Source organism: Cinclus cinclus, chromosome 1 (genome assembly GCF_963662255.1).
Source record: "Cinclus cinclus chromosome 1, bCinCin1.1, whole genome shotgun sequence".
Taxonomy (NCBI): Eukaryota; Metazoa; Chordata; class Aves; order Passeriformes; family Cinclidae; genus Cinclus; species Cinclus cinclus.
Genome location: NC_085046.1, coordinates 108,759,796 through 108,771,877, shown reverse-complemented (window position 1 = coordinate 108,771,877; position 12,082 = coordinate 108,759,796). Strand labels below are relative to the sequence as shown.

At 36.5% G+C, this 12,082-nt stretch overlaps 1 protein-coding gene across 4 annotated transcripts in view; it reads left to right on the top strand.

Annotated features, from left to right (window-relative positions):
- The window catches only part of TRAPPC8 (trafficking protein particle complex subunit 8), a 51,317-nt gene extending 39,646 nt beyond the window's left edge, over positions 1–11,671 (top strand). For all 4 annotated transcript variants that reach the window (XM_062488658.1, XM_062488666.1, XM_062488676.1 and 1 more), the window contains 5 exons: positions 470–571; positions 7,125–7,172; positions 8,508–8,653; positions 10,220–10,309; positions 11,376–11,671. In XM_062488658.1, coding sequence (XP_062344642.1) covers positions 470–571; positions 7,125–7,172; positions 8,508–8,653; positions 10,220–10,309; positions 11,376–11,610 — 621 coding nt within the window. In that variant the 3' untranslated portion in view covers positions 11,611–11,671. The remainder of the gene's footprint in view (positions 1–469; positions 572–7,124; positions 7,173–8,507; positions 8,654–10,219; positions 10,310–11,375) is intronic.
- The last annotated feature ends 411 nt before the right edge of the window (positions 11,672–12,082 follow it).

The following is a 12,082-nucleotide window of genomic DNA, read 5'->3' as shown; positions in this document are numbered from 1 at the left end:
TTTTACATTGAAACATGGCAGTTAGAAAATAATTTAATATAATCCTGAACTTTCAGGCATATGCATATGAAATCTAAGGGTGAATTTTTTTTTTCTGAAAACCATCAAAACAAACTATAGAAGCAAAGATAGTCTTAGTATCTGTTACTGTAACAAGTGTCCTTAAATGGTTTTACATTACTCTGGATGCAGTCAGTTCTTGTAAGTTCTCTTTTGAAAGAGAAAATTATGCGATCTTAAACTAAGAGACTCGTTAATGCTTATTCTTAGAGACCTGTAAGAGTGACTCTGCTTTGAAGAAGAGAGTTTCATTTGAAGCAGTGGAAGCTGGCATAATTATGTCATGCTAGCCTCTAAGTTTTGATCAGTAAAGCATGTTCTACCTAAATTAGGGAGCAGTCAGTAATTCTGTGTTATGGATCTTACGGTGATTTCTGGTCTGCAGATGTCTTTGTGTTATGTTCTATAGGCTTATGTTGTGGAAGACAGCAAGCAGCTGATTTTGGAGGGCCAGCATCATGTTGCCCTTAACACAGTTGGGAAGGAGGCATTTTCATTTCCTCAGAAGCAGGTAATCTACTGTGAAGTTTTCCTTTACAATTGCTTCTTTCTCTAAATGGGCTTAATGAATTCTCTATTATATGAGTGGAAGCCTTTGTAGAATCTTAACATCAGATAAGTGTTACTACTAAATAATTCAAGCTGACTAACTCCAGGTTTGCTTAGTCTTCTGTATTGAACTAGCTAGGTCCAGTTGAAACATGAGAAAAGCAATATGCAGGTAAGTATGTTGATGAGCTGTTGTTGAAGTAAACTGTTCTTTGGTGTTTCCAGTAGAACTAGAAACTTGTTAATGGTATGAAAGGTGATGATTATTTCTTAACAAAGTTAATAGTAAAATGGTGAAGTTTACAGTTGTTTTGCTTGATGAGAGAAAGCTGTATCTGTAAGAAAATGGTAGCTATCTTCTGGTACATTAATTGATAACAGCTATGGAAGTTACAGATAAGGTTCTGTAAAAACATCTGTACTAAATTCAGTTTATGTGGCCGAAGAAGACTAATGTGCAGAATAAGAGGAAGTAAATCTTGTGCTTGTTTAGTCTTCTCCCGAGCAGCACGTTGCTGTTCTTTCTTGTTTTGTTGCCGTTCTTTGTTTTTACCAATATTGCAAACATAATATATAGCTTTTACTGAGCTCTTAAAGCTGCAGTGAAGAGAACTATGTATTAATTTTGTCAGGAAAGCAATACAGGACAAATGTCTTCCTATAAATACCATGCTATAATGCAAGTAGTGAATTACTCTGAAGCTGTGCATTTGGCTTTGGTTCATGAGCCTTTAAGCATTTGTACATTGCTAAGGTAATTTTTCCCATTTAGTTCTTTGTGCTGTGAAATGGGATTTGCCCACATGGGCTCTAGCTATGCTGAGCAGTACAAGAGGCTGTATTAGTCTAATGACATCTGCCCCCTCAGGTATTGCTTTCTCTGTGTTAATATATATGTGGAACAGTAGATCACACTGTGGGCATCTAAAGTTAGGAGGAAAAATACTGTGAACTTCTGATTTCATTAAGTTCTGGTTCTCACAAATGAATAGGAGGAGAAATAGAAATTAATTACATCTGCATCCTAAAATAAACAAATGACTGAATAGGATATGGGTAGGAATTTGCATTTCTCATTGACTGGAACTCTTATCACAACCCATTTTGAACTAAAAAAATTAATCCTGCCACCAGCAACAAGGAGGATCTGTATGTACTCATTTCTTTTTTGAGAAATATATGCTTTTATATTAACATTCTTTGTCTAAAATCTGGTTCTCATCAGGGTTTATTACAACTATCTTCATATAGATTCTACATTGATTATTGTGTTCACTTCCTTGAGCATGAGGAACACACTTCCTTTGAAGCATTCTGTACCTTGGCTGGAAGCAAAAAAGCATCTGCATGGTCATGTAGCTGAAATCTGCTCTAAGAGTTATTGGTTGCTGGGGTTTTTTTAATAAACGTGTACATTCTGTGTCCTTATGATAACCAAAGCCAAGAGTTAGCATGAATTTTAAGAACCTGTGATCTCAGAACTGCTAAGAATTGAGAAATTGCATGTCCTGACATAATACTGTGAGGAGAGCAAATAAACTGCTCTGAGGTAGGAGGTGAGGTCTGAGAAATTAATTGATTTGACACTATGCAGCAGTTTACTTCATTCAGTCCACATTTCAGAATTAAAATAATCCCCAAAATAGAATTAAATTAGGCTAAATAGAGAAAATAATGTACTTAATCTCTTAAGAATTGCATATTGTTTTTGAATGATCTTACTTTTGCATTAAAGTATCACTGGCAGTGGAAATCTGGGGAGGAGCAGTGGTAGAAAATTCCAAACCCGCACTTTACTTCAGATTTAATGTTTTCAGTGTATAATTTTGTCTTTTAAGTCTGTATTTATTCTCCTAAGTCATGAACACTTTGCTAGACTGTCCTGATATGCCTTGTGCTGACTTGAACAATTATTGAACTTGGTTGTTTTCTGAGGACTCAACAGCAGAGGGAGATGGAGGTGCATGCTTTTTTACCAGCGCTTGTGGGTTACCAGCTCATAAGTGGTAGAGGGCTGCTCTGATCTGGGGAATAGAAAACTTAATTGCAGATTCTGAACAGGGTCTCACCTAGTATGTAAGAGTCTATTCTGGATTTCTTGCTGAGTTTTATTTGCTGCTTCTTTACAGTGACTTTTTTCTTGATTTCTTTTGCTTAATGCTGTTTTATCCATCAAAACAGTTTTTGTGTGTCTGGCAGACACAGTCAGCTATCCCCAACCCAAGAACAGTCTCATAATGGACACTGAGGAAACAGGAACAAAATTTCTCTCTGCATTACATGCCCTGCCCCCCTATTTCTTTTAGTCCTCTGAGAAATGGCTCAAATCTTAGCCAAATTAATCAAATAACTCTGAACAAAATGAGATTGCTTACTTTATATTTTACTTGAATTCTCTGTACCGGTTGCCTTCTGCTACATTTCAGTTGTGATGTATCTCAGATTAACTGCTTGCCAGCTTCTAAATATGTAGTTTGGATTCACACAAGCTTCTACTGTTCAGGAAAACAAAGCTTCAGTAAAGCACTGTAGTGAAGAACAGGAGATTGATATTCTTCAGCACTGTTATGTTTAAGTTGTTCCAGCAGTTGGCCAGTAGATTGCTAGTTGGGTGAGCTGACATGCATTCATCCTCATATGTGTGTAAGATGTTGGACTGCCACAGTGATGGGTGGTTACTTCTGCTTGGTTCCTTGTGGGACATTTAATGCACAACAGGGATGTGGAGCAGACAACAGGGTGCAATTATATGTGTATTGCATAACGTGCTGTATTTGATAAAATCAAGATAAAACCTTTGGTTACAGTGGGGCTTGGGGTAAGGCTAAAATGTTTTTCTGGGTAAAATTTCTTTATGTACCAACATATTAAATATGTAAGTAACAGCAAAATTCTATGTAAGTTCTTTGATGCTGGAATTCATGTGCTCCCTTTTCTTACCATGTTTATTCAAAATAGAATTAGAAATATTAATCCTTTTTCATTCCAATCATTCCAATCACTACAATAACTATGAGTTTAAAGCTGGTTTTCTCTCACTGAATGAAGTTTTCTTTTTCTTGTTATTGTTTAGACCAGAGATTTTTTTGTGTAAGAAGATAACACTACTTTTGAACATAAGCTGCTGGACACAGTAGGCCTACCAGGAGATGTGATGAGCTACTTGCACTTTTATGTTCTAGAGTCATAACATGTAGTGTGCTGAAAGAACGGTTAACAGAATATTGACTTTGTTGAAACAGTTTTTTGTTTCATATAGAAGTTTCTCTGGATTATATGGAAAACATTTATCTTCTTATCCTTCCTTTTGCTCATATTTTTGAAAAAATGTGCTTGGGCTAAATGTAGAGAAAAGTGCTAAATACAGTTTGTTGCCTTGAATCAGAAGGTGCCACAAAGTGATATGTTAATAGTAACAGGCAACAATATATGAAGAAAAAAATCACTTAAGGTGTAAGTTAAGTGAGTTGCTTTGAGTAGTTTCATTTCAAGCCAAGTAATAAAAGCCTCACTTATAAATTCAGCTGAATATTTGTAAATCAAGGTTAGTTTTTTTGATAATGATACTGCTATAGGTTCTGTTTCTCTGCTGAAATATGCTTTTTGGAGTCAAGTAGTTTTAACTGAAGGTCGGTTTAAGATTGCACCTGAAATACAGCTATTCTGTCTGTTCTTGATTTCTCTGCCTTAAATTAGTGAAAGGACAAAAACTACAAATGCATTAAACATCCAGTCACAGTCAGTGCTGTTGTTATTTCTTACTGCTCTCTTCCCTGTTTTTATGTGGTGAATTCAATCCAAAAGACTCCAGAAGAAAACTGCAGTCTAGTATGGTGGGCTGGAGGTAATAGTGGAAGTAATAGGGCATTTGAATTACTTCTGGTTTGCAAAGACTTCACTCCGATGGAAGGTGAGAAGCAGCCCAGAGGTTTGACATTTGAATCTTGGTGTGTTGGGAATAGCATCCATTCTTCCCAGGTGTGCTTCAGGACTGCACATTATATTCTTCTGGGCTGCACATTTATTCCTGTGAATTAGACCAGTGCTAGCCCAAAGTGAAGTCCATAAAATGTGTATAGGATGGATGCAGGCTTTTTGGCAGTATTTCACTTCATAGAGGATAATTTTTGGGAAGACCACTTTTTAAAATACATGCAGCTTAGTGAGTCAGCAACAGTTTTGTTGGAAGCAGGAATTCTTGAAATGTAGGAGAGGGTAGAATTTAAATAACTATTTTTCCTATTACTGGAAGTGACATCTTTTGCTAGTTCAGGACTTTTTTATAGACTACTGTGGGAGGAGATGCTTGAATAAAACAGGGATTGTTGGAATTGATTTAAGACTTTTCCTTAAGCAACCTCAGTAGAGAAAAAGCAGAGCTCTTAAGGGTAAATCAACATTGAGAGCTGAAATAGACATTTTTCACTCTGTTGTATCAATTAATGGAGTAGATACAGTACCAGTTTGGGAGGATTGGTTTAAATTAATGTAATGAATGAAATGCTCCAAATAGCTGCAACATTTGATTAGCCCATTATGGATGGCAGAGCTGATGGTATCTGTTTTCAAATGTATTATTCTTGGTGTCAGTAAAACACTGTTCCTGTAGTTGTCATTACTGTAGTTGAGAGCTAGAATGAATATAGATGAGTCACACGATGAAGGAAGAAACTTAAAACTGAGATTTTTAAGATGGAAATTCTCAGATCTAAAATGGGAAAGGGAGAAAAGCACATCATTTAATGTCTCATTCTCCTGCTTTTGTAATTCTGCTTTTAGTTATGCTTAGCTCCATTAAAGAGTTTCCTGTTTAGGTTTTCTTCTGTGCTGTGCATACTGGCCCCTCATATTTGACTGAGCATGTCACTGATCCTTTTGGCTATGTGGTTTATGGGGCAAATATGCTGATTTTCCATACAACTTGGAAATCAAATTGCAGTGCTTATCTTTCTCTGATGTGCTAAAGAGCACATTGACCCAGTCTCTAAGAATATTGTTTATTAAACTGAAAACTTTAAGTTGCATAATATTAGGTGTAAAAATCTTTTCAAGTGACTGTGAAGATATCATCACTTCTGCCCACCTGATAGAAGGGAAGAACTTTTCAATTTGAAAATGCATTCTAAAATATTAAGAATGTATTATGAGTAGATCTGTATGTTATATCTATTAAAAATTGCTTTGAATTGTTAAAACGTTGCTTTTTCAGCTTTTAGCTAGGTATATTTGCAGGAGAGATCTGAAACTGGTGTGAATGACTAAAGCACCATTTCAGAAGTGTATCTAAAGATTTATATCTATTTCAGAGTAGCAAAATACCAGACTCTAATGGGTGGGACTTCGTTGTAACACAAATAAGTTGAGATGCTGAGATTTTTTTACTTGAATTAGAGATCTTGTATCTAGATTTGAGTGTATTTGTTTGAAGCTGGCCTTTATAAATGGCTTTGGGCAACAAGAAGCTTTCTAAAAATTGAAAACAACTTTCCAAGCACCATTTGTGCAGTTTGTAGCTTTTGGAACATAACTGGGGGAGCAGTGTTGTTCTGGTGCTAATACCTGTTGTGTATTTTTAGGCAAAACCAAAAAAACTTTAAGGTGCAGCTAAGAAAACGTAAAACAATAACAAAACACACACCCCTCTTCCAGTCTCTTAGGAAGTCTCTTCCAGTCAAGCCTCTCTACCTCAATCAGTTCTATTTTTTTTAGAGGGACAGTCCTAACCATTGATGTGGCTTTCTTGTATGTAGTTTATGCTGGTTACTGGAGCTTGTGACACTTCTGTAGTCTTTGCAAAGAACCACACTGGGTCAGCAAGCAGATTTTAGGTGTCAGAATTCCTCACCCCCCCCCCCCCCCCCCCTTTTTTAAAAGGCGGTACTTCACTTGGGCTGATATTCTAGGATTTCCGCAACAAAATATCACCTGTTCAGTTCTTGATTTTTCTTTTGCTTTGTTTCTAAGTATAAGGCTGTTATTGCTTGATATGTTTTTGAAGGGAGGGTACAGGTGCCAAATAGCTATGGGCTTTTTGGTTTGGTTTTTTAAAGCCTTGATTGAATTTCACAAGCTCCAGAGTAGGGCAGGAGTTTAATGCATCCTTAAACTTAGCATTTGTTAGCTGATCTGTATGTACATCTTCTTGGTTATTGTTTGGAAGTGCTTAATTCTTTCCTGAACCATTCATTAGGTAAGAGAATCATGGGCTAACTGTTGTATCTTAGCCTTTGGTGTAGGTTTATAATCACAAAATGCCTGGAGTTTGAGCAGCTACACTTGGAGAGACAGCTATCTTTTCTGACTCTGACACCCAGAAGCTGGCTGGAATAAGGTTTATCTCTGCTGGAAGATTATTAATTTTGCTGCTTTCCAGTCCTTTGACAGAGGTGTAATTTTAGAACTAAAGGTTTGAAATATTAACAGCACTCTGCACTTTCACCTGTAAATGTTTCTGCTGCATTTCATTATGTCCTTGTCTACTTGCAGAGGTAAATATTCGTATTTGTCTTTTTTAGGGTTTTAAAAAAATACTCGGGAATTCTGATTGGGAGGACTTGGAACAGGTAATTGACTCTAGGGCAAACTACAGTATGTAGGATATTGCTGTGTGGTTGAAGGCAGCCTTGAAAATTGATTGGACTATTATTTGAGGGGAGAGAATAACTTAAATGAAAACCTGTAATCCCTTCTTTGTTTCATGCTGTCAAGTTTGCATTGTTAGATAGGGTAAGATGCAAACACCAAATTCATTAAGCACTTAAAATATTTTTTATTGTTACTGTGGAATATCTTCTCAAATTACATTTTGAGAAAATTACTCTTCTGAAGGAAAAACTTGCAAGCCTGTTAAAACATTTGCTGTCTTCCTGATACTGTCAGCATAGTGACTAAGGTGTTCATACACATTTCTGAATGCCCAGTGTGTTTAATTTTTAAGTCAGGTTTCATTGCCTGTAGTTTTTTTTTTCAACTTGAAAGACACAAACATTGATCTTTTAATAAAAAGTGTAACTTTATTATACTGTACCAACTTACTGGTGGCGCTTTTAAAATCTTGTTTCATGTGTTTTTAGTAGGCAATCACATTTAGTGCTGCAAATTTTTTTTCTTTTCAAGATGGATTTTCTGCAGAATAGGTTCATAAGGAAATACTAAAGGGCAGCCCCTTCCTGAATAAATCCTGCTCACAGACCAGATTAGATGATGTTGGACAGAAATGCTTCACCAAATGCAGGCTGGTTGCAGCTTTCTGTATCACTTAATTTCTTCTGCTTCAGAGACTTGCTTTGTCCAAAGCATTAGGGGGAATCTCAAGTAGTGTGTTAGAGCTTGTCTTGGGCTTTCAGCTGGGGACAAAAGGTAGCTTCCATATCTGCAAGTGCTTGTTACACAGCTTCCAAGATACTGTTATTAAAGCCTTCTGTCAGTGTTCACATGTTCCTGTAAATTTCTGTTTGCTTTACTTTGGATCTGTTCTGGGAAACTTGTGCATTGCCTTTCTTGTTTTGATCTTCGTAGGGCAGGTGATGAATTTTTTTGTTGCTAGGTACAGGTGCTGGACAGGGAACAGTGTAAATGCTGTCTGTTTTTCCCTAGAAGCTCAACCCTTGCACTAGCAAACCCCTGCAACGATGGCATGTTTTTGAGAAACTTACACAGATAGTATTTTCACAAGCAACTGTGAAATCTGTCTCAAAAGAAGATAATAGATAAATCATACCAGTTCCTCATTCAGCATGCTTAAATACAAACCAGGTTGGGAAAAGATTGTGAGCTCACAATGCTGCAAGCTTGTTTCCTGTATGAGCTGTAGTTCATAATGGAAAATTCTAACTTCTGTGACTGGATTTCTTTTACCTTATATTACTGTTTTCAGTGGTATTCTGAATTTATTTCAGGAGCTACCAGAAACAGTTCTCCTAAAGTTTTTTCGACCAGAAAACACACCGGTGCCTGCAAGACCAACACCAGAGCAGCTTTCTAATCTTATTAAGACAAGTCTTCATTATCCAGAATCTTTCAATCATTCTTTTCATCAAAAAAGGTTAGTGAAAAATTACCTTTAGAAACTTTAGAAATATTGTGAATTGGACATAAATCCTTTTGGGAGATGCTGTGTGGGTTGTGATATTAAAGTCTATTGAAGTGAAATCTTTATCAATTTTTAAACTCACTGCTTCAAAAGTTTATAAGTAAAATGAAAGTTTCAAGTAAGAAAAAAAGTACTGTAATACCATAGCTCACAGTTTTAATGTTAACAAGTTATGTTATCACACTTACTGAAAGAAGAATAGTCTGCTCCCTTTGTGTTTGTTTTTGTTGTCAGAGTAAACAGTGTGATTTCTTCTTGAAGAAAGCCAGACAGAAAGATGTAATTTCAGCTCAGAGGAACTGTTATGTATACAAAATCTCTCTTGCCAGGATTAGCTGCACATATTTCTGACTTATGTCAGAAAGGATGGTAACAGTTCAGATCTCTGGGGTTTGTCTCTTGGAAAAATATCAGAATTAACCTCTATCAAAAAGCGTGCTGCTAGAGTGAAGTGGTTGGAGCCTGTAAAATCCATGAGTCTTTCAAAGTTGTAATGATATAAACAAACCCCTTGGCTTCTGTTCTGAACATTAAATGGGTTGTACTTGAAACATGAAGGTACCTATTTAGGCTTGAGTTGTTTTATCTGAAAGTTCTACTGTTATGGTTTTTTATAGCAATTAAATGTAAGTTGTCAAAATAAAGTGATTTGTTTCTAAAATCTAACATTTAAATGTTCTATAAGGTGCTGTATTTTAATGACAATGATAAAGCATGGATTATCCCTATTAGACATTGACCTCTTATTGGTTATAGTCTCTTAATTGTTCTTTTCTTGCAATTCAAATTTAGGATATTTAAATGGTTAGGCAATGGCAGGGAATTCCAGTGACACAAATCACTTGCTGGATACATAGAGCTGTTTTAGCTGCAATAGTTTGTGTTCCTGCCAGTTGACATCTTTGGAGTCCTGCTTGCTGCAGCATTATTTATAAAAACAATAATAGTAATTGTGAACAAGCAGAATGTCAATTAACTGTATTAGTTTTATTGAGGATAAAGGCCTACATTAAATCCAGATATACATGTGCTATCTTTTCTGGTTGGGCACTGTTCAGGCTGTAACTTAAGGCCCAGTACCAGCAATTCCTCTACAGGAGGCAGTGAAGAAGAAAAGTATCCAGTCATAGCATGCCTGTCAGAAGCTCAGAAAATAGTATACTCGACCATTTATCACATTCTGGAATGCTTCTTGTCACACAAGCAGATTTCCTGTAAACTGCGGTGGTATTTATGCTTTTTTTGTCCTATCTCAGCTGGATGAAGGGAAATGGTAGCTTCATTTAGCCCAAATGAGCCAATGCTGTTTGCCTTAACTGACAACTTTTGTTATAAGTAGCTCTAGTGAGTGTAAGTGATTGTATTTCTACCTCTACACTGTCTTGACTCTGGCATAACTGACAGCTACATATAGATTCTGTGTTACTGATATTAATTTTAACTCTTAAAGAGTATAATTAAGACTATACAAAATAAGATTTTTTTCTTTATTTAATGTGGAACTGTTTCTCTTTGCAGCCTCTGTCTGGTACCTGTCACTCTCCTACTTTCCAATTGTTCCCAGGCTGTTGTAGATGTGATGATTGATTTGAGGCATAAACCAACAAGGTAGTGTGCAAATGTTAATAAGACAGTATTTTTTTAAGAGCCCTTCCTAGCTTGGGGAGACGTGTAATATTTTAACTGTATTGAATGGCTGGAATAGAATCTTTTTTAACAGCAGCTTTCTTGAAAGAATGGAAGTTGATGAAGGGCTCATACAGTTAACTGTGAGTCTTCAGTCTCGGCTAAGACAGGGCCTTTAATTGTGACTCTTGAGTAGTTAAAACTCTGCAGCTCTTTTCTAGAAAAAGGGAAATACTTTTCAACTAGTGAAATAGGAGCTTTGACAACCTTTATAAAACATAAGTTAATAGGTTTTAGTTTTTAAAATACTGAGTAATTTGTGGCCGACAACTTCCTCCTGCAATTTGGCTTAGTGTTAAATTTTGTAGAACCTTAGATATTTTTCAAGACTTCCTCTAGGCTTTGGAACTGATTCTTAAGACTGCCTTTTTGCTTAGAACTGTAGTAATATATGGAAAAATACTAGCATTGAAGAAGTGTTCATGAATTGCTTCTAGTAGTTTCACTGAAGATTTTTTGTGGGATAGAGAATTCAGTACCATGATATCTATACCACTGTAATTCCGCCAATTCTGTTTAAGCAAGGCAACTTCAACTCATGAGTAGTGCAGGTGACAGCTCCCTTTCCTCCTTTCTGCCTTCTTGTATATAATATTACCTGGTCTGTTTGCCACCAAGGAGGGGAAAGAGATTGTGAGGATAGTGGGGGGGGCTTAGTCATGGGGGAGCAAGGGCTTCCTGCCAACAGTCCATGGAGCCAAGTAAGATAGTAGAAGCCCAGAGCCTAATACACAGGTTCAGAATGGGAAGACAGGAAATTTTAGTGTGGTTTACTTTTCAGGTACTGTTCAGAAGCCATTCACTGATCTGTTGGTTTTTTTTCACAAGATGTTCATGTTGTGTTACCTTGTGAGACATGTCTTTGGAAGGATAGTGCACTCATGTACCTTAAAACTACTTAAAAATAAAGAAACCACCCCCCCCTCCCCCCATAAATTGGCAATGCATGTTTCAAGTGCAGAGAATTAACTTTTTTTTTTCCCTTCAGCTCTGAAGCACTAGAAATACATGGATCTTTTACGTGGCTTGGGCAAACACAATACAAGCTTCAGCTTAAAGGCCAGGAGGTCTATAGCTTGCAGCTCAAGGCTTGCTTTGTCCATACAGGTGTCTATAACCTTGGAACCCCCAGAGTATTTGCCAAGCTTGTGGACCAAGTTACTTTGTTTGAAACAAGTCAGCAGAACTCTATGCCTGCACTGATTATTATCAATAATATCTGACTACTTATTGAAAAAAAAAAAAGGCACTAAAAGACAAAATAAATGGGATTCTTTTCTTACATTGCTGGTTGACATTTTTGCTGCAGTTTTTTTGAAATAGCACCTCAAACATCTAACTTGTTACTAAAGATCGTGTAGAACAGAAAATAGCAAAATATTCAGACAACTTGTCAGTTTGTTTCTCGATGCAATGCACGTTGGACTGAAAATACATTTATCCTTTTATAATGTATTTCTTTTCTGGTAATTAAGATACTCATAAAATACTCTTAACTGCAGATCTGAACATACTTGTATGTCCCATGCCCTATCAAAAATGCAGCTTGACTGCTGTTACAACTTCCAGCATGGTGTGTTTAATATTTGTGGCGGTATTAGGATACGGTTCAGGAAGAAAATCTCATTGGCTTTTTTCTGTCTGAAGCCATTAGTCATGGTAAATCCCAACCTTACTGTGAAATTCAATAAGGTC